The sequence below is a fragment of the Mustela putorius genome, unplaced genomic scaffold (assembly GCF_011764305.1).
Source record: "Mustela putorius furo isolate JIRA1106 unplaced genomic scaffold, ASM1176430v1.1 tig00000174_pilon_pilon_pilon, whole genome shotgun sequence".
In the NCBI taxonomy this organism is placed as follows: Eukaryota; Metazoa; Chordata; class Mammalia; order Carnivora; family Mustelidae; genus Mustela; species Mustela putorius.
Window position 1 is genome coordinate 41,222,501 of NW_025421304.1, and position 18,485 is coordinate 41,240,985.

Genomic DNA, 18,485 nt, shown 5'->3' on the forward strand with positions numbered 1-18,485 from the left:
CCTGACGCGTCTGTGGACCGTGTGGGCTGCTGCTCCCAGGGCGCCTGCGGTCAAGCCTGAAAGCGTCCTGGCTGGGTTTGGGGGCTGGCTGTGGGGTGGCCTCTGTCCGCAGGCCCTTGGTGGCAGCTCCCCGCCTTTCTGCCCTGGTTGCGCGGCACCTTTGGAGGGGCCTGGCCATGGTGTCTTCCCCTTTGGGTCTCACTGGGCCCAATCTTCTCCACACAGGATGGATGACTCGTACTGCTTGTCAGCCCTGCGGTCCCCCTTCTACCCCATCCCCACCCCCGGCTCCCTGCCGCCCCTGCACCCGTCGGCCATGCACCTCCACCTCTCCGGGGTCCGCTACCCCCCTGAGCTCTCCCACTCGTCCTTGGCTGCGCTGCACTCGGAGCGGATGTCCAGCCTCAGCGCCGAGAGGTAAGCCGCGTCCTGGGCTGGGGTGTCCCTGCTCACGGGGTGCGGCGCGGGGCCAGGGTGGCCCCCGTGGCCTCAGTCTGCTCACTTGGGAGGGGGGGCACGGCCGGTGCCCGGGAGCCCCGTGTCCCGTCGCCGGCCTCCTGGCGCGAGCGTGCGGGAGAGGCTCGGGGAGCAGGTGTGCGGCTTTCGGTCGGGGGGACTCGGAGTTTCTCGGTGACTTAGTCCACGCGGAGGCCTGCGTGTCTGCTGTCGCGGTGCCAGTGACGGTGCTGGTCCCCCCGGCAGCAGCGCAGCGGCCGTCAGCACCTCCTTCCCCTCGCCCGCAGGCTCCAGCTGGACGAGGAGCTGAGGCGCGAGCGGGAGCGGGAAGCGGATCGCGAGCGGGAGAAGGAGCGCGAGCGGGAGCGGGAGAAGGAGCGGGAGCGGGAGAAGGAACTGGAGCGGGAGCGGGAGAAGGAGCGCGAGCGGGAGCTGGAGCGCCAGCGGGAGCAGCGGGCCCGCGAGAAGGAGCTGCTGGCCGCCAAGGCGCTGGAGCCGGCCTTCCTGCCCGTGGCCGAGCTGCACGGGCTGCGGGGCCACGCCGGCGAGGAGCGCGGCAAGCCCTCGGAGCAGCTGACCCCGACGCGCCCAGGTACCGCGGGGCCCGGCGGCCGTGGCCGGGAGTGGGGACAGTGGGTCCACCAAGGCCGCGGCGCACGATGGCCAAGGACAGCGAGTGCTTTAGGAAGGGAGGGAAGAGTTTTGAGTGTTTTTTTCCCTTTGCCTTAAACATCCCTCGTTTCACCGGGAGCGCGTTGCGGTCAGACTTCGCGCCGGCTTGTTGACCGGCTGGCGGGACCACGGGGAACCCCGTGTGCTCCCTGGGGCCCCTGGGGGCAGGCGGCCGCGGGGGAGGAGGGGGCGCGTGGGCCGGGCTGGGGCGCTGAGGTCCGGCGGCGGCGGTCTGTCCCCACAGAGAAGCTGAAGGAGGCCGGCCTGCAGGCCCCGAAGCCCGTGCAGCACCCCCTGCACCCCGCGCCCGCCGCGCATCACGCCGTGCCCGGCCTCCTGTCCAACCACAGCATCTTCTCGCTGCCGGGCAGCAGCGCCGCCACGGCCCTGCTCATCCAGCGCACCAACGAGGAGGAGAAGTGGCTGGCGCGGCAGCGGCGGCTGCGGCAGGAGAAGGAGGACCGGCAGTCGCAGGTGTCGGAGTTCCGGCAGCAGGTGCTGGAGCAGCACCTGGACATGGGCCGGCCCCCGGTGCCCACGGAGGCGGAGCACAGGCCGGACAGTGCCAGGTGGGGCTCGGCGGGGCGGGGGGCGGCCTGGGAGGGAGGGGGGCTTCACACTGGGATTGGCTCCGAGCCAGCCAGCATTGCTGGGGCGCCTGCGGTTTGCACCGCCTCCTGAGTGCTTTCACTTGCTACCACGGGCTCTGCCTCTGACCAGTGAGGCCCACAGAGGTGCTGGTCCCTCGGTGACGGCGCCGGCAGAGCCAGGGCCTTCCCGCACAGCCTGGCTGCGTCCGCACAGGGACAGTCGAGGCGCCTGGACGGGGTGGGAGATCCTTACACCGGCTCTCGCTGTGGGCCTCTGCTTTCAAGCCGAAACGCTTCTTTAATAAGAGAGGGGACTACGTTTAATTTTCGTTCAAATAGAAAATTAAGTTTATTGCTGCTGCAATAATACCCGTTTCCCAGCCCCGTCCTGGGATCCCCCGGGAGGCCTTTGTGCCTGTCCTTGGGCCCCGGCCTCCACTTAGAGCTGTGCCCGAGCCTCCCCACTGCCACCTGGTGGTCGGGCTGTCACCTAGAGCGTCCCTACCCCACCGTCCATCCCTCTCTGCCTGGCCATGTCTCAGGGACAGGGGATGCTGGCCTCAGTTTCCCCAGTTGTGCACAAGGGGAGCCAGGCAGGAAGGTCTCAGTGTCTGGGATGCTGCCTGGTGGAGGCTTTTCCAATGTCCACGTGCTCGTCGCCTCTTTGCTTTAGCCTTTGGCCAACTGCCCCGGGCGCTGCTGGCCTGGTCCGCAGCCCTGAGCGGCATCCGCTGAGTAGGGCAACAGCAGGGATTCGCTTGGCTGATGTGCTGTGAGCTGGTGTCCCCACGCGGGCAGGCGGCACTGCCCACCGTGGCCGCAGCGAGGGCGTCTCTGCTGCTGGCCGTTCCTCTGCTTCTCGGAGGCCTCTCGGAGGCGAGGTCGTGTCTGCCTGTGAGCTCCTCCCATCTCACGCCCGGGGCCTGGGAGAGCAGCCGGCACAGCCCGCTGGCCTGATGAAGTCTGGGTATTCTGGCTCTGCCGGAGTCTTCTCTGCCCAAGGCCTAAGGAGCCCTGGTACCACTGTCACCAGTAGGGGCAGCCTCTGCCTCGGGATGTAGCAGCCTCAGGTGGGCCGGGGCACTGGGGTGGGGGGCGGAATCTGGCCCCCAGCCGCCCTCTCCCGGCCTCCGTGGTCCCCACAGCAGCCGGCTGCGCGCTTGGCCACACAGCAGCGTGAACCTGACCTCTGACGGGCCCGCGTGTTCCAAGCTAGAAAACCACTCCGTGCTCGGCTGCGGTGCAGGACGTACTTACTCTGCTGACTGCTTTCGCTTTTTGGCCATTTACTTAAGGACCTGTGGCTTCTTGATACAGTGGCCTTTTGTCTCTGCTGCTCAGCAGTGCAAGAGCCTTCGGGGGCGTTCTCCCAACCTGCCTTTGGGAGTAATTTCGTGGCTGTGGTTCAGTGCCTGCCCCCCGGCCAGGCAGGGGGGGACTCTGGAAGCTGTGATAGAGGCGAAGCGACTTACCCAGTGGGCGGCTCCCACTGCAGCGCTGCAGCCCACCAAGTGGCTTGGCTCCGTGGGGACTCTTTGGTGTAGCTGCTGCCTTGGGGCCACGTGGGGTTGTTGGCCTTCTCCCCCTCCCAAAACTGTTTCTTTGGGAGGAGAGGGGGGAGGGGAGGGAGAAGCAGACTCCGCAGAGCAGGGAGCCCAGCGTGGGGCTCATCCTGGTACCCAAGCCAAAGGCGCCCACTGAGCCCAGGATCAGGGACCTGCTGTTCCGATGGGAACCACTGGGGTTCGGCAAGAGCACAGAGCCACCCTAGCTGTGACTGCCACCAGAAGCAGGTGTCCCCAGCCCACTGGCTGGGCAGACCCTGGGAGAGAGGTGAGCGGCCCTGGAAAGGCTGTCCACTGCTTGGCACACGCGGAGGTGCCAGTGACAAGGACACACTTCTGCCGTCAGAGCCTTGTCCTCTCCGTCGGGGAGCAAAGGTCTGTCCTCGTACAGAGCTCGCTGTGTGCGAGGTTGTGGGGGAGGGGTCAGAGCAGAAGCGGGTCCGGCCGAGACCGTCTCTGTCCGCAAGCAGCGGTCACCTCCGAGCTTCCGTGTTCTCTCAGAAGTCGACGCCTCCAGCTGTGGCAGGCGAGCTGGGGTCCCCGGGCAGCAGCCTGTGAAGGGGTCTCAGAGGCGGCGGCCTGGGCGCCCCTCCAGCTCCGCGTGCCCGGGCGGCTGCTGTCGTGACCAACGGCCTGCTCTGCTCCTTCCCCAGGCCGGGACCAAACCGCCCAGAGCCGGGCAGCCGAGACCCCCCGCAGCACTTTGGCGGGCCCCCGCCGCTCATCTCGCCCAAGCCCCAGCACCACTCTGTGCCCGCGGGCCTCTGGAACCCGGTGTCGCTGATGGACAGCAGCCTGGAGCCGCGGCGGGCCCCGGAGAGCCACTCTCTGCACGGCCACCCCGCCCCGTTCGAGCCCAGCCGCCAGGCCGCCGTCCCGCTGGTGAAGGTGGAGCGCGTCTACTGCCAGGAGAAGGCGGAGGAGGGGCCCCGGAAGCGCGAGGCCGCCCCCCTGGACAAGTACCAGCCACCCCCGAGGGAGGCAGGGGGCCTGGAGCACCAGGCCTTTCCTCACGGGCCCGGGCCCTTCCTGGCCGAGCTCGAGAAGTCCACCCAGACCCTCCTGGGCCAGCAGCGGGCCGCCCTCCCTCAGCCCGCCCCCTTTGCCGAGCTGGCCGGGCCGCTGAAGCCGGGCTCGCCCTACCGGCCGCCCGCGCCACGGGGCCCCGACCCGGCCTACATCTACGACGAGCTCCTGCAGCAGCGGCGGCGGCTGGTCAGCAAGCTGGACCTGGAGGAGCGCCGGCGGCGAGAGGCCCAGGAGAAAGGTGCGGCTCCCCGGCTCTCGAACTTCCTGGGGCGGGGGTGGGGGACAGTGGTGCCAGAGCCCCCCCCGGGCCGGGCTGCCAGCCGCTCAGGGAGCAGGTTCGCTGGCTCCTATGTCGCTCTCTGACTCTGCTGGGGAGACGGACCTGGGGTCCCTGCCGGTCTTGCTACAGCGCAGATCGGCCAAAAAGCCAAACCGAGCTCTCTGGAAGGAAGGATCCACAGACAGGCACGACGGATAAGTGACGACCAGAGCTAATAAGGTGGTTTTACATACTAATAGTGTAGCATGACAGGGCAGGAGGCTGTTGAGAGAACAGGCCTGGGCCCCGTGGGGGCTCCTCGTGGGGGCTGTCATCCTTTGGGAGGGTTGGGCGTGGGGCAAGGCCCCGGGGGCTGCCCCAGCACAAAGCTTTTCTCCTGTTGAACTCAGTCTCTCAGCCGGGAGCTGCGGCCAAGGCCAGGTCTTCCCAGGTTGCTCTAGGCCAGATTCAGGGCCGACAAGTATTGTTCATCTCCACTTGCCTCGTGAGGAAGGAAGAGGGGCTACTCTGGTGCCCTTGGTGCAGGGGTTCTGTGGTCCTCTGCATCGGAGTTTTTGTGCGTGCTCCATGCCTTAGGGACCTGAGTGCGCCTGTCCCCTCCTGGGTAAGGGACCCAGATGGCCACAGAGGGAGGGGGTGGGTGTGCACACACAGCCTTGTGTTGCCATGGACACAGCCCAGGCCTGTGGGACGAAGGACTCCCTGCAGAGAGAGCACTGTCCTTTCGGGCTGTCTCAGCCTGGTCACTTGGGGTCCAGAGGAAACCCAGCATCTGCCTCCTGCGGCCTCCATGGCCCAGCCCAGCCACTGTCCCTGTCCAGCACGAAAACCCTAGGACTGGGAGTTAGTGCACATCTCCACCGGGGCTGACAGGAGTCTGGGCTTCAGGGTGCTTAGAGAGGCTGGCCGGGCCTGGTCTGACAGAAGCATCTGTACGCAACTCAGGGGGCCCCATGTGTGCCCCACTGGAGGATGAGGCCCCTTGCCCAGCCAAATAAATCATTCTCGCCCCCAGGGTACTACTACGACCTAGATGACTCCTATGACGAGAGCGACGAGGAGGAGGTCAGGGCCCACCTCCGCTGTGTGGCTGAGCAGCCACCGCTCAAGCTGGACACATCCTCCGAGGTACTGGAACCTGGTCCCTGCTGCCTGGGGCTGTAGGTTGGGCTCTCGGTGCCCCCATCAGCGCCTGCGTCCTGGCTTCCGTCCCGCTGTCCCGGGCAGCCCCGCCCTTGCTGGGACTCCCTGCGCGCCTCTCTTCTGCTGGTGGCCGCTGTCTGGATGTGCTCGCCGTCGGGGTCCTGCTCTGTGGGCCACGGCACACGGGCTGCACGGACCTGAGGAGGGGCCCCTGGGACCGTGGAAGCATGCCACTGCCCGAGGTTTCAAACTCATTTGTTCTCTTTCCCAATCTAGAAGCTAGAGTTTTTGCAACTTTTTGGCTTGACCACCCAACAGCAGAAGGAGGAACTGCTGACCCAGAAGCGGAGGAAGCGGCGGCGGATGCTGAGGGAGAGAAGCCCGTCGCCCCCGATGATGCAGAACAAGCGGCAGACGCCCTCCCCGAGGCTGGCGCTGTCCACCCGCTACAGCCCCGACGAGATGAACAACAGCCCCAACTTCGAAGAGAAGAAGCAGTTCCTGACTATCTTCAACCTGACCCACATCAGCGCTGAGAAGAGGAAAGGTACGGCCCAGTGCGGGTCTCGCGGGCTGGGGTCGCTCCACGGCCACGGGCTTCTGGAGAGGCAGGGCCGTGGGCTCCCGGTGGGATCGGAAGGCGCTTCATCCGGGGCTCTCTTCGCTCCGTCGGCCCCCCGCGAGGCAGCCGCTTTGCTGTCACAGGCCTGCCTCTGTGTCTCTCTGGCATCAACTTTCTCTCCGTTCCAAATGCAAGTCCCCCTCCTTGGAGCGCATTTCTCTCGTCGCTTCGGTGGCCTCTGTTTCTGCTACTCTTGTCGCTTGTCAGACCTCTCGGCACCTGCGCAGCAAGCGGAGCGACCCCTGGGTACAGGGGCGTGTCACACCTTTCTGCCGTGGCCACTTTCCTCTTGGGGCCGGCGTGGCCCAGGGCGCTTTGTGTTGCCACGGCAGGAGGCCCCGGGGTGGCTGAGCTTGCCCTGGCAGGTGCTTCTGGGGCCGTGAGGCCACTGGGGCCGCGCCCGGGGCGCGTCTTGGGGCAGGAGCCGTGGGGCAGGAGTGGCGCGGGACTGGCGCGCTCCTAGTGTGTCTGGCGTCCCGCTCTTCCGTGCGCTCCGCACGCTCATGTAGTATCTGCGTTCGGGTGCGGACTCGGCCGGTCTGGGTGCTCCGTGCACACTTCCACATGCAGCTTGCAGACACCGAGGCGGTCGCTTCTCTCTGAAAGGAATTCGGATGAAGGCAGGAGCGCTGACCGGTCCCGGGCTTGCTCCACTGGCGGCCTTCACGGGCTAATTCGTTCGCCTTCGGCCTAAAGCCGGTCTAGTGGGACCCGTGCGCCCATGAGGCAGGGACGTGTTGGTCGCCCGCGCCGGGGCCCAGGAAGAGTCATGGTCGGTCTGTAACCAGCGTCTTTGTGCCTGACTTAAGCCCTAGAGGAAGCCACAGTGACGCAGGCACTCAGGGTCAGGAACGAGGGCCACCGCCAGGGGAACTCGCCACACCGGGCGTCATGGCAGGTCCGGCCCGTTTCGGTCAACGGCAGCCACCCGGGGACATATGCTCACAGGCCGGGCACGGGGGGTAGAGGATGCGCCTGGAGCCTGTACTTCCCAGGCCGCCGCTCGTGCGCGGGAGCCTTAAACACGAACGCCGCGTGGGGCGTCGTTCCTTTGCTGTGCACACGTCGTCGTCTCCGCGGCGGGTCCGGAAGGCTCTGCAGGAAGAGCTGAGCGGAATCTGGGCTCGCTCTGAAAGACAGGCTTCCTCCTTCCAACACAGCCTGTCCCTCGGTGCTCGCTTCTTGCTCCTGCTTTGAAGGGCTCGCGCCTGCCAGCCAGGGCCCGGGCGAGCAGCCTGCTCCCCAGCGACCCACCTGTGGTGTTAATCTCAGGCTGCTTTTCTCATAGACAAAGAGAAACTTGTTGAAATGCTCCGTGCCATGAAGCAGAAGGCACTGTCCGCAGCAGTGGCAGACCCACTCAGGAGCTCTCCGAGGGACAGTCCTGCTGTCTCCCTGAGCGGTAAGGCCCAGGGCGGGCAGGACAGCCCCTTCCTCCGCGGCCGCCTGGGACTGTCCCGAGGGCTGCCCAAGGTCAGGCGACCCCTCAAGGTCTTCTTCGTCAGGAATCTTTCCTCCCGGAAGCAGGTGTTTCTCTCCATCTCGCTCTTTCACAAGCTGCCCGCACAGCTGGGCAGGCTGTCCTCGGGACAGAGCAGGACAGCAGGACGGCAGGGCCGGGGGCTGACGGGGAGGGTCCCGGCTTCCGAGGGGCCGTCCGCGGTCGCTTGGTGCCGTCCCAGACACCACCCGGCTGGGCCTCAGAAGCCCCGAGCCCCAGATCCCGGTACAGCTGCCCCTGCCCCGCGGCTCCTGCCGGCCCCGAGCTGGTGCGCTCTCTGGCATCTCCGTCTTGCTTGTTCTGCCCTGCAGGCCTCTCCGATACTTGCTTTCACGCCTCTTCTGTCTGTCTGTCTCTCTCTCTCTCGGCTTCCATCAAATCTCGCTGCGCTGCTCCGTGGAACCGGAAATCTCTGTGGTCCGGCCCTGTTCCCAAATCCTAACATGGTCTCTCTTACCGGGTTGGGGCACGTTAACATCTCCCTTGTGGGTGACTTGAAGCGACCTGCTGCTTCCTTCAGATTCTCTTTCTTCCCGGCTGCCTTCCCGGGGCACCATTCAAGGAGGGACTTGCTGCGGCACGCAGCCCCCCCCCCGCCCCCGCCCCGACCACGCGCACTCACGGACGCCGAGCTGAACGGCCCCCCGGGTCGTGGTTCTCTGCGCTGGGTCTTGATTACACTCAGCTCTGGAGGTCAGCGCCTGGCCGGTCACTCCCCGCTCTCACCGTTGTCCTCGCTTTCTCTCTCCAAAAGAACCAGCCACGCAGCAAGCCTCTCTCGAGACGGAGAAGCCTGTGGGTGTCGCTGCTTCCTTGTCTGACGTCGCCAAGGCCACGGAGCCCGGGAGACTGGAGCAGCTCCGGCCCCAGGAGCTGTCGCGGGTCCAGGAGCCAGTGGCGCCCAGCGGCGAGAAGGCCAGGCTGAGCGAGGCCTCCGGGGGCAAGAAGAGCCTGAGCCTGCTTCATCACATCCGCGGCCCCGCGCCCAAGGACGTCCCCGTGCCGCTGTCCCACAGCATCAACGGGAAGAGCAAGCCGTGGGAGCCCTTCATGGCGGAGGAGTTCGCGCACCAGTTCCACGAGTCTGTGCTGCAGTCCACCCAGAAGGCCCTGCAGAAGCATAAAGGTACTGAGGCTGCCTGGTCTGTCCCTGTCCCTGTCCCGCTCCCGCTCCCGTGTCACCAGAGCGGCCGGCGGGATTTCCTGGAGCACCGGGCTGCATCGGGGGTCGCCCTCAAACTTCAGTGTGCACGAGGTGCCGGGAGCGCTCCGTGGCTGGCAGGTGCCACTGCTGCCACTGGCCTGCCGACCCCAGCTCAGGAAGAGTCAGCAAGGGCCGTCCTCTGAGTTGTAGAAGCCCTTGCTTTTCGCAAGGCCGGTCTCAGGCACAGGGAGGCTCTGTTCCTCCTGTAGCGCGAGCTTTCCCAGCGTTCCCGCGCACCCGGGCTGGCGGCTGTTCCTTCCAGCAGCCTCCGAGGGTACTCTGTGGGACACTCGGGCACTCCTCTTGGATAGCTTCGTGGAAGTCCCCAAAGGGGGGAGAACAGGGGTCGCTACAGCTTGTTCTCGCTGAATCAAAGGTCGAAACTGCCCAGAGGGAGAACGCCCGGGGCTTCGGTAACGAGGGTGGCGTTCCGTGTGCGCCAGCAGCCAGGAGAAGTAACGGGCTAAAGGGCGGTGGTGGTCACGGTCAGAGTCAGGAGGAGTTTTCTCGACTGGGTGTTTGTTGTGGATGTACTTGAACGAGTCCCGTTTCCAGGGAGAAAATATTTTGACTAGGTGACCAGGTTAAATACCCTTGTCCTCTTCGACACACGACGTCACGGGCTTTCCTGTGGACCCGGGACTCGTTTTTCCCGCCTTGTTTTACACCAACCCTTTCCTGACAGTACACTGGACCGTTTTTTCGGGGTTGTTGTTTTTTTTTTTTTTTAAAGATTTATTTTTTTTTAAAAAGAGAGAGGTAGAGGGAGAGGCAGGCTTTCTGCTGAGCAGGACCCCGGATCACCACCTGAGCCTGTGGCAGACCCTAACAACAGAGCCTCCCAGGCGCCCGCATTCGTTTACTTCAGAGAGTGACACGGAAGGGTCAGGGGAGAGGGAGAGCGAGAAGCCCAGCCCCGCACAGCCCTGCACAGAGCCCCACACGGGGCCCCATCCCAGAAGCCCAGCGTCTGCAACCTGAACTGAATCCAAGAGTTGGACGTTCCAACAGCTGTGCCCCCCGGGCACCCCCTCCTGAGGACTTAAAGCCTTCCGCGTCCTGCCAGTCCGGGCCGTGCAGGGCCATGCCACGGGGCAGTGCCGGCCTCATCGAACCCGGTCCCGGCAGCAGCCAGCAGGGGGTATGCCCGCAGCCTACAGGACCACACTCCCCGAGAGGGCGCTGACTAGTGTCCACAAGGGCCAGCTGCAGACCAAGTTCAAGCCCCGTTTCCTAAGACAGGACACGGGGTGCAGTGTCGCTCAGGGATCGGCGTGGCTGAGACCACACGCCCGTTAGGACTGAGTGGAGGAGACACACGGCTGTTGGGGTCGTCGTGGCTCTCCGACCTTGCCCTTGGTCGCCACGTTCGACCTCTGGAGGGCACGGGCCTCTCCGTACCGCCGTCGCGCAGAGTCCCGGCGGCCCGTGACGAGCTGCTCTCTCCCCGCAGGGAGCGCGGCCGTGCTGTCTGCCGAGCAGAGCCACAAAGTCGACGCGTCCGTCCACTACAACATTCCGGAGCTGCAGTCCTCCAGCCGGCTCGCTCCGCCCCAGCACAACGGGCAGGAGGCCCCCCCCGGGAGGAAGGGCCCCCTCCCGCAGGAGATGGACCAGGACTCGGGGGAGGACGAAGACGACGGAGAGGAGGAGGAGGACGAACCCCCCAGGCGCAAGTGGCAAGGGATCGAGGCAATCTTCGAGGCTTACCAGGAACACATAGAAGGTACGTGGGGGAGGGGCCAGGGCCGTGGGAAAGAAGGTAAAAGGCAGCGGACTGGACCCATCTGTGTGGCTCTCCCTGCCAACCGGGGACTCTGCGTGGTGGCACGGACACTGCATTCCTGGGGCACAACTACGTAATTCTCGTCCGCTGCCCCGCCTGTTTCCCAAACCGTTCCTTGGGCTTCTGCGGGTGCCCCAGTTTATAGACTGGAGGCCACGGTCCCTGGAGGAACTTAAGTACCAGTGGCTGCCACCACTCAGTGGGACAGCACGGACCTGGGCCACGCCCTCCGTGCTCGCGGTCTCCCACCGCGCTTCTAAATGCCCTGGCGGTCCGGACTGTGGCTACACGCCAGCGTCCTGAAAATGGAAGGTTTGTGAATTTAGCGGAGCCCTAAATAGTGAGGCCTGGTCACTGCCCGGGCCTGCATGCTGGGCTGGTGCTTCGTGCAGGGGGCGAGCCCTCGGCCTTAGCAGCACCCCTCTCCTCCTGGGGCCTAGTGCTTCGGGGTGAGGGGCTCTGGGTAGGGGTCCCAGGGTCTACGTCCTGTCCTTGTGCTTCTAGCACGCTGGTTCCTTTCTCTGGTCCTCTGTTTCGAGAGGCGTCTGGCTCGGAGGCAGCAGTGCTGTGACTTTGGTGGAAGGGCCGGGGTGAGCGGGACGCAGGGTCAGAGCCTCCCGGACGCGGGCCTTAACCAGCCACAGAGGGGTTTTCGTTTTGAGCAGGGAGGGAAGCCCTCTTGTGCACTTGATTATGGAATGTCCTGATCGTTACAAATCCTTTGAAAAGCCGCTTTAAAGCACTGAGGAAAGGAATGCCTGCTTGTGTGGCCCCAAACAGCCTGTCTGCCCCTGTGCCCGCTTCCTCCTCCGGGAGGAACCCCGTTTTGAACTGAACTGCTCGCTCGGTCCATGGTGTTACCCAGTGAACCTGTGTGTCCAGAACCAGTTACGGGGCATTTTGTCAGAGTGAAGCGTGTCTGTCCGGTCGGGTTAGGTTCTTGGTGCCTCGCGGGGAATCCTTCCCTGCCCTGAGGACATGATTCTGGCCATAGTCTTTTGAAGTTCTTCAGGCTCTGATTTTGTTAGGCCTAGAATTCATTTCCATGCTGGACAGGCAGAAATTCAGCCTGGTCTTTCCCCCTGAGTAGCCCATTACCCTGGTGGTTTATGGGGTACAGTTTTCCACCCCCCACCTGTGCCCAGGGCAAGCCGTGGCACCCCGCTCTGTATGGCCATCCCTGGGCTGCCCTGTGGGGTCACTAGCTCTGCCGCTGGCTGCGGAGAACGCTGGGACCTCCACTTCTCTGGCAGCTCTGCTGCTCTCAGCCCTTGGGGTCCCCCTGTGTATTTTAGGGTCACCTTGTTTGTTGCAGAAAATTCTTGTTAGAATTTGCAGTTGCACTGAATTTACAGATTTGGGGAGAGTTAGTATTTTTGATAGCAATGCTATTTCCTCTAGGATTATTGTATTAAATTGCATTAAACCATTTCCCACCCCTTTTTTTGCCGTGAACAACATCCTTTTCTTAGATTGAGTTGTAGACGTCAGTGGGATTATCATGGACTTTCAGTTTCTGTTTTTTCTTATTCCTTACATGGTCACAGCCGGTCAGATCTTCCATAAATCAAATTTAGTTTCTTTTTTGACTTCTTACTCTGTCCCACTGCCCTGCCTAGGACTGGCCTCTGAGCTACCAAACAGCACGGCACTAACGGGGCTCTTCTCTGGTTTATGAGCTGGGAAGAAATAAAGGTTCTTCTTGGAGACCGTCAGAGTTCATGGGGTACCTAGGCCTGCGGAGGGGACAGCCTTGGTTTTTTTCCCTTTTGGTGTTTTCTGACGTGGCCTGCTCCTTGCTGAATTCGTTAGTGCTTTTAATATTTTGCATCGCTCTCCTTAAGTGGCAGGAGTGCATCTCCCTGCTCTGCATTTGTTGTCGGTTGTTCCTGCTTCTGTAACTCAGTCAGCCTCTCCTGGCCTTTCACTGCCCTTACTAAGCTTCCACCAAAAAAAAAAAAAAAAGTCACTTCTCGTTCCCATCAAGCCCACCACAGGACCGCGGGACTCACCAGGACAGCTGCCCTCCGGGTAGGGGGCTCAGCCTTCCACACTGCTTGGAGCCCCTGACCCCCTCTGGTGTTCAGGGGTCAGGGACTGTGCAGGGAGAGCTGTTGTGTTGCACCAACAGGAAAGGCTTCAGCGCAGAAACACTTCATAGAAGGCGTAGATTGGTCCCCGCAAGTCTGAAGTCGCTCCTGTTCAAACCAGGCCCAGGATCTTTGGGAAAGGCAGCGACCACCCTAATTAAAACCACTTGCAAAAAAAAAAAAATCACTTGCATTGTCTAGGTTTACTCTGGCCTTTTTTTTTTTAAGCACCTTATTAAAAGCTTTCATATCTAAGCTTTCTTTTGAAAACTGCATTTTAAGACCGTGAATTTACCCTTCATGACTTCTAACCTGTGCGTCTTAATATAAGCCTTTTGACACTAGGACCTTTGTGTCCTCCCCCCACGGGGTTGGATTTCCTGTGCGGTGGAGAGGGCCAGGGGCCACTGTGGTCCGGAGGACAAGTCTGGCCACCTGGAGAGAAGGGCAGCCCTGCCCGGGGCCCCTGAGTCCGGAAAACATCCTGACGCGTCTTCTCTTTTCAGAGCAAAACCTGGAGCGGCAGGTGCTGCAGACGCAGTGCCGCCGGCTGGAGGCCCAGCACTACAGCCTCAGCCTCACGGCCGAGCAGCTCTCCCACAGCATGGCGGTGAGTCCCGGCCCCCACGCGCCGGGGAGGGGACTGGAAAGCAGCCGGGGAGCGGGGTGGTCTTCACACACCCCGTGCTGTTTCACCTTCCAAGCCTGTGTTCAGCGCGCACCGGAGTGGTGAAGGGGATGCTGCTCTGTAGGCTGCAGCTCAGAACCGTCGGCGGTGGGGGGAGGGGGGCGGGGGGGTGTCAGCCTGTCGGTGCTCCAAGCTGTAGCTGCGGGGGGGGGGGGGGCTGTGCGCACCCCTCGGGGCAGCTCAGACCCATGTGCGTCTCCGCTGCGGCGCTTGCTGAGGACGGGAGCGGAGCCGGCCCTGCTGCCTGCCCTGTCCACGCCCGCGGCACTAGCACGAGCTGCTCCCTGCCGTCCTGGCCCGTGGGGCCGGGCTGCAGATCTGGGCCGCTGCAGAGCAGCAAAAGTCCCATCGTGTCGGGGCGGAGTTCTGAACTCGCAGGGGTGAGCGTGAGCGGGGCCCTTGCAAGGAGCCAAGGCTGGGGCAGAGCTTGACCCGGCTCTTCCGGAGACCGGGGCCAGAGCTCTGGCTGCGGTGGTTTCTGGAGCCGGGAAGGTGCTCCTTCCCCCATGGCCCCCAGAGCACGCCTGCTGCACCCCCACCCCTGCCCCGGAGGGAACGTCTGACCCGGATCTCCCTGTGCAGGAGCTGAGGAGCCAGAAGCAGAAGGTCGTGTCGGAGAGGGAGCGGCTCCAGGCCGAACTGGACCACTTGAGGAAGTGCCTTGCGTTGCCTGCCATGCACTGGCCTAGAGGCTACTTCAAGGGATATCCTAGGTGACGGTTTCCCTTGCACTAGGCCGAACCTATAGTATAGAAATATTATCTATTTTATTACCTTGAATATTTAATATTTTTCACTGGGAGGTTTGAAGCTTAAAAAAAAAAAAAAACCACGAGAATGTGCCATGCATGAAGCAAAGGGTTCCAGGCTCCAGAAGAACGGACTCGCCTTGACTTCGATGCAGCTGAGTCACCTTTGTCCGCCAGCGAGCCACCAACTAGGACGCCCCTAGTTCTTTCTCCTGAAGGTGGTTTCACCCTTCCCCCGGCATTCTTTCTGGATCTGAAAGCGAAGGCTCCCGTACCAACACTAAGCTCCAGCGCCAGCGGCCCCGGGCGCCCGACTGGGTCAGACGGAGCGCGTCCGTCCCTGGTGTGGCCAGGCCGCGTGCCCCGAGACCCCGCTCGGCCTCACGCCTCCCCAGGACCGGGACCCGCTTCAGCGGGAAGAAGGTGGGCCGCGTCGCCGGTAAAGGGCTTATCTGTGTTACTTTTCTGCAAAATTTCCGAAGCAGCGGGTCCTGGGAGCGCACAGAGCAGCAGTCCTGAAGCCTCACGCACAGGCTTCTCCCCGGAACAGCTCGTCTCCAGCGCACGTCGGCGAACGGGGACGCGCAGAGCCCCGTGCACACGCGCTCGCGCCCGCTGGCCGCTCCTGCACGGGGCTGTGTTTTCATACAGACGTAAATTTTGAGAGAAAAGTCAAAGGTGCTTCAGCCTTGTACTGTGTATATATATTAAAAAACAAAGTTTTGTATGTTTTTATTACTTTGTTTATTGTTATAAAAAGCCTGCCATTTTTAATATGTGGTCTGGGGGGATTTTTGTTTGTTTTCCTGTTTGGGGGTTTTGTTTTTTTGCTTTCATTTTTCTGGGCAAAAAAACTTGCTTTTAGTGTTTGTACTGCTGCTGGTCAGGACATTAAAATATTGAAGTGTTTTTAAAAATTAAAGAAGAAGAAAAGTAAAAGAGCTTACCACTGGCGCCTACCGCTCACTTCATTTTGAGTCGCACGGGAAGGTGAGGTAGAAAGCCACGTGCTGCTCCTGCTCCTGTCCCCGCCTGGCTCCGGGCCGCAAGAAGCACCTGGTGCTGCTGAGGAGGGGCTTGGCCCCAGGCGGGGGCACGCAGGGCCCTGCGTGCGCGTGCGGCTCCGTTGAAAGGCCCGGTCAGGGAGGGAGCCTACAGCTCCCTGTAGGGTGTCCTACAGCAGTCTGAGAACAGGTGCAAAGTAGAAACTTTAGAAGCTTTATCTAGATGCAAAGCTTTGTAAAAGCCTAAAAGTAGGGTAAGCCACGTCTGAGCTGAACTTCTCTTGAGCTGTCAGGAGCACAGGAGCAGCCAGGAAGCGGCACCGCCATCTCCATGCAGAGCAGCGTGTCCCCCGCAACCCCACCACGGCTCACTCAGGCAGCGTCTAGTCTCCGACAGGGAATCCAGCCCAAGCCAGAGGCCAGCGCAGCCAGCAGTTGGTCTGTCGGGGGGTGGGGGCGGTGGCAAGAATCCTCATGGCCCCTGTCCCCTTCACCCTGGGTCAGGGGACAGGCTGGCCGACCTTCAGGAAGGCTCCGTGCCGTGATCAGCGGCCGCGCCCCCAGCCCCAGACCTCAGCTGTGCGGAACAGCTTGCTGGCAGATGGCACTGTGTTGCTCTATCTGTCCCCACACCGTTTGCTTTGTGCGTCTGCCAAGAATCTTCCAGTTATTAGCAAACTCAGACAAGAAGTGCCGCCAGTATTATCAGCAGTCAACAAGCGCCTTCCTCACCACAAAAACGACTTGAAGAGAACGAAGGTCTGTTCCGGGGGCCTCCTCCCCGGCAAGGACAGGGAGCGCAGCAGTGGCACAGGTGGGGACAGGCGTGTGCAGGGAGCGCTGCTGCCAGCAGGCAGGGGAAGCAAGTACGGAGTCTCGAGTCGGCGCGCTACTGCCAGTCCGCCGCTGGCGAGTCCGATCTCAGCAGAAAGGCCCGCTCCTCAGCGGGGCAACAGCCAGAGCGAACAGGGAGCCCAGTCCAGCCCAGCCCAGCCCTTCACCAGCCGGGGGGCGCGGTGGTTCTCCACACTGGGCAAGGTCCCGGGGTAAAGGGAGGCAGCACCCGAGAGGCCCGGGTGCGCAGGCACACACTGTGTCCCTGAGCCGGCACTGCCCCTGTCCCTTCCGGGGGAAACCGCCACCTTGCCCTCCTGTCCTCCTGCCTCCCGCTCTTGATCTGTAATAAGACAATCAGAATAGGACCCGTCAGGTAGCGTGAAGACTCAGAATCGTCTTTAGAAAACAGTGTCCCACAAGACCTGGCGCCCAGCCAGTGTCCGCGTGGTCGTTCGACGACACGGGCCGCACAGCGGCACCCGAGCCTCTGTGGTTCAGGTGTGCAATCTGACACGCACACGATCTCTGGAGCTTTCTGTGAGGCCGGGTCACATGGGGCTTAGGAGCAGCACAGCACACTCGCTCCAGAGTGGCTGCGCCGCCCGTCCCTGTTCCGTGAGCTCCCGCCTCGCGGCCCCTGCCGTCTGTTGGGAAGGGCACCCCGCGAAGTCCCAGTGTGGGGCTCCACGTGCAGTCAGGTCACTAGAAGCAGACCAGAGCCCCCCCCACTCGGCGCTACAGAACCTCCCTTGGAAATGTTCTGTTTCGCATAATTAGAGCCAAATGGACCTAAAACAGGGTCCCGGTCCACTGTCCCAGACAAGTGGCGAGATGGGACCTGCCCGGTCTCGCCTGCAGAAAGCACAGGCTCAGCACCTACGTGGCGTTGAGCGTCCAACAGCGAACGCCCCTGAGGAAGTTCTAGGAATAGGAAACGGCGCGCACATGGGCGGCGGCCGAGAACTACAACACAAATCTCAAGTTTGTATGAGGAACGGTATTTGCCTCAAGTAGCTCAGTCACGCTGCCAAATCTCAAAAACCCTACATACACCCCCCAGATCCTCCGAGCTGTTTTTAAGTAGGAAATTCCAAGGATCTCCCACAAGAGGGAGGGGTCAGCACAAGCCCATCCTGTCCCCGTAGGTGCGCCTTAGCCGCTTAGCAGCCATCCCCTCTCTCCCCGAGGAAGCCAGCTCTGGCTTCCTCCCCGCCCGCCGTGGTCTGTCTGTCTGTCCCAGCTGTCTGATCCAGCGAGACTCTGATCTCCGCCTTGACCCGAGGAAGACCGCGCTAACTGGTTGTCACTTGGCGTGTGCCCTGTGCTTCAGGGACAGCAGCAGAACCAGCACACGGGAGGGAAGAGGAAAGCCTCGGTCACCCTGGGGGCGGTTTAGATGCTGTGAAATTAAACCTGTTCTAAGTGTACTTGTTTGAATTAACTGTATTGTAATATTATTTGTTGAATGTAGTAATTAGATATTTATGAATATATTCCTGTAATTTCTGACAACATCCAAAAAAATAAAATCTTCCTACATCACGTTAAGAGGAAAATCTTTGTTCTGACAGGGCCACAGTGGCGGGTGGGGGAGAAGAGCTCAGCCACGGAGCCTCCCCCGTCAGACATGAGGTCCGCTGGCCAGCGGCTTCGCCCAGTTTCAGGAGCACAAGGGTTTCAGGTGGGGGGAGCCCGAGGTTCCCCGGACCCTCCTCCATGCCATGTGGTTTCATTCTGGCAGAGTCCCCAGGTGGAAAGGCAAGTCCCACCATCGGAAAGCGACCCTCTAGAACCATCCTCTTACATGACAGGGACTGTGTGCTTGAGTCTGGCCCTTCGGTGTTCAAAGAACGACCCGAGCCGTTTCCAGAGGGACAGCGGCCCGGCCATCTGGGACGGAGAAACCGTGTCTGCAGAACAGGGTAGCTGGGCTTTGAACACTGAAGGGCAAAACCCGGAAGCTGTCCCGAGGCTCAGGCGACCGTGCGCTCACTCCAGAGGGAGAACGTGCTTGGCGGTGCCTCTGACACACCCAGCGGGCCGCCAGCGCTTCCGTCCCTCTAGGACTCTATAATAGACAATCGTTCCCGCTGTCAAGGTCAGGTCACTTCCAGGGCAATTCCAACCACTACGACTGAGAAGAGCTTCTCCTGGGAACAGACCCTCGGTTGAGACGCTGCTGCCTCCAGTCAGGTCTCCCTGTCCATCCCTCAAGAGCCGCGCTACGGGCCCGACATCCCCCCCACCCCCCCGCAGCTGGACTCCAGCC

The 18,485-nt window shown here is 62.3% G+C and overlaps 1 protein-coding gene across 5 annotated transcripts in view; it reads left to right on the plus strand.

Moving 5' to 3' along the window:
• GSE1 (Gse1 coiled-coil protein) overlaps positions 1–17,758 on the plus strand; it is a 387,483-nt gene extending 369,725 nt beyond the window's left edge. For 3 of the 5 annotated variants that reach the window (XM_004753868.3, XM_004753869.3, XM_013056954.2), the window contains 11 exons: positions 226–417; positions 744–1,048; positions 1,373–1,697; positions 3,937–4,550; positions 5,608–5,720; positions 6,012–6,282; positions 7,646–7,759; positions 8,613–8,984; positions 10,516–10,788; positions 13,445–13,548; positions 14,209–17,758. In XM_004753868.3, the coding sequence (XP_004753925.1) occupies positions 226–417; positions 744–1,048; positions 1,373–1,697; positions 3,937–4,550; positions 5,608–5,720; positions 6,012–6,282; positions 7,646–7,759; positions 8,613–8,984; positions 10,516–10,788; positions 13,445–13,548; positions 14,209–14,343 (2,818 nt within the window). In that variant the 3' untranslated portion in view covers positions 14,344–17,758. The remainder of the gene's footprint in view (positions 1–225; positions 418–743; positions 1,049–1,372; positions 1,698–3,936; positions 4,551–5,607; positions 5,721–6,011; positions 6,283–7,645; positions 7,760–8,612; positions 8,985–10,515; positions 10,789–13,444; positions 13,549–14,208) is intronic. The other 2 variants (XM_013056953.2, XM_004753871.3) reach the window with 2 other exon arrangements.
• The last annotated feature ends 727 nt before the right edge of the window (positions 17,759–18,485 follow it).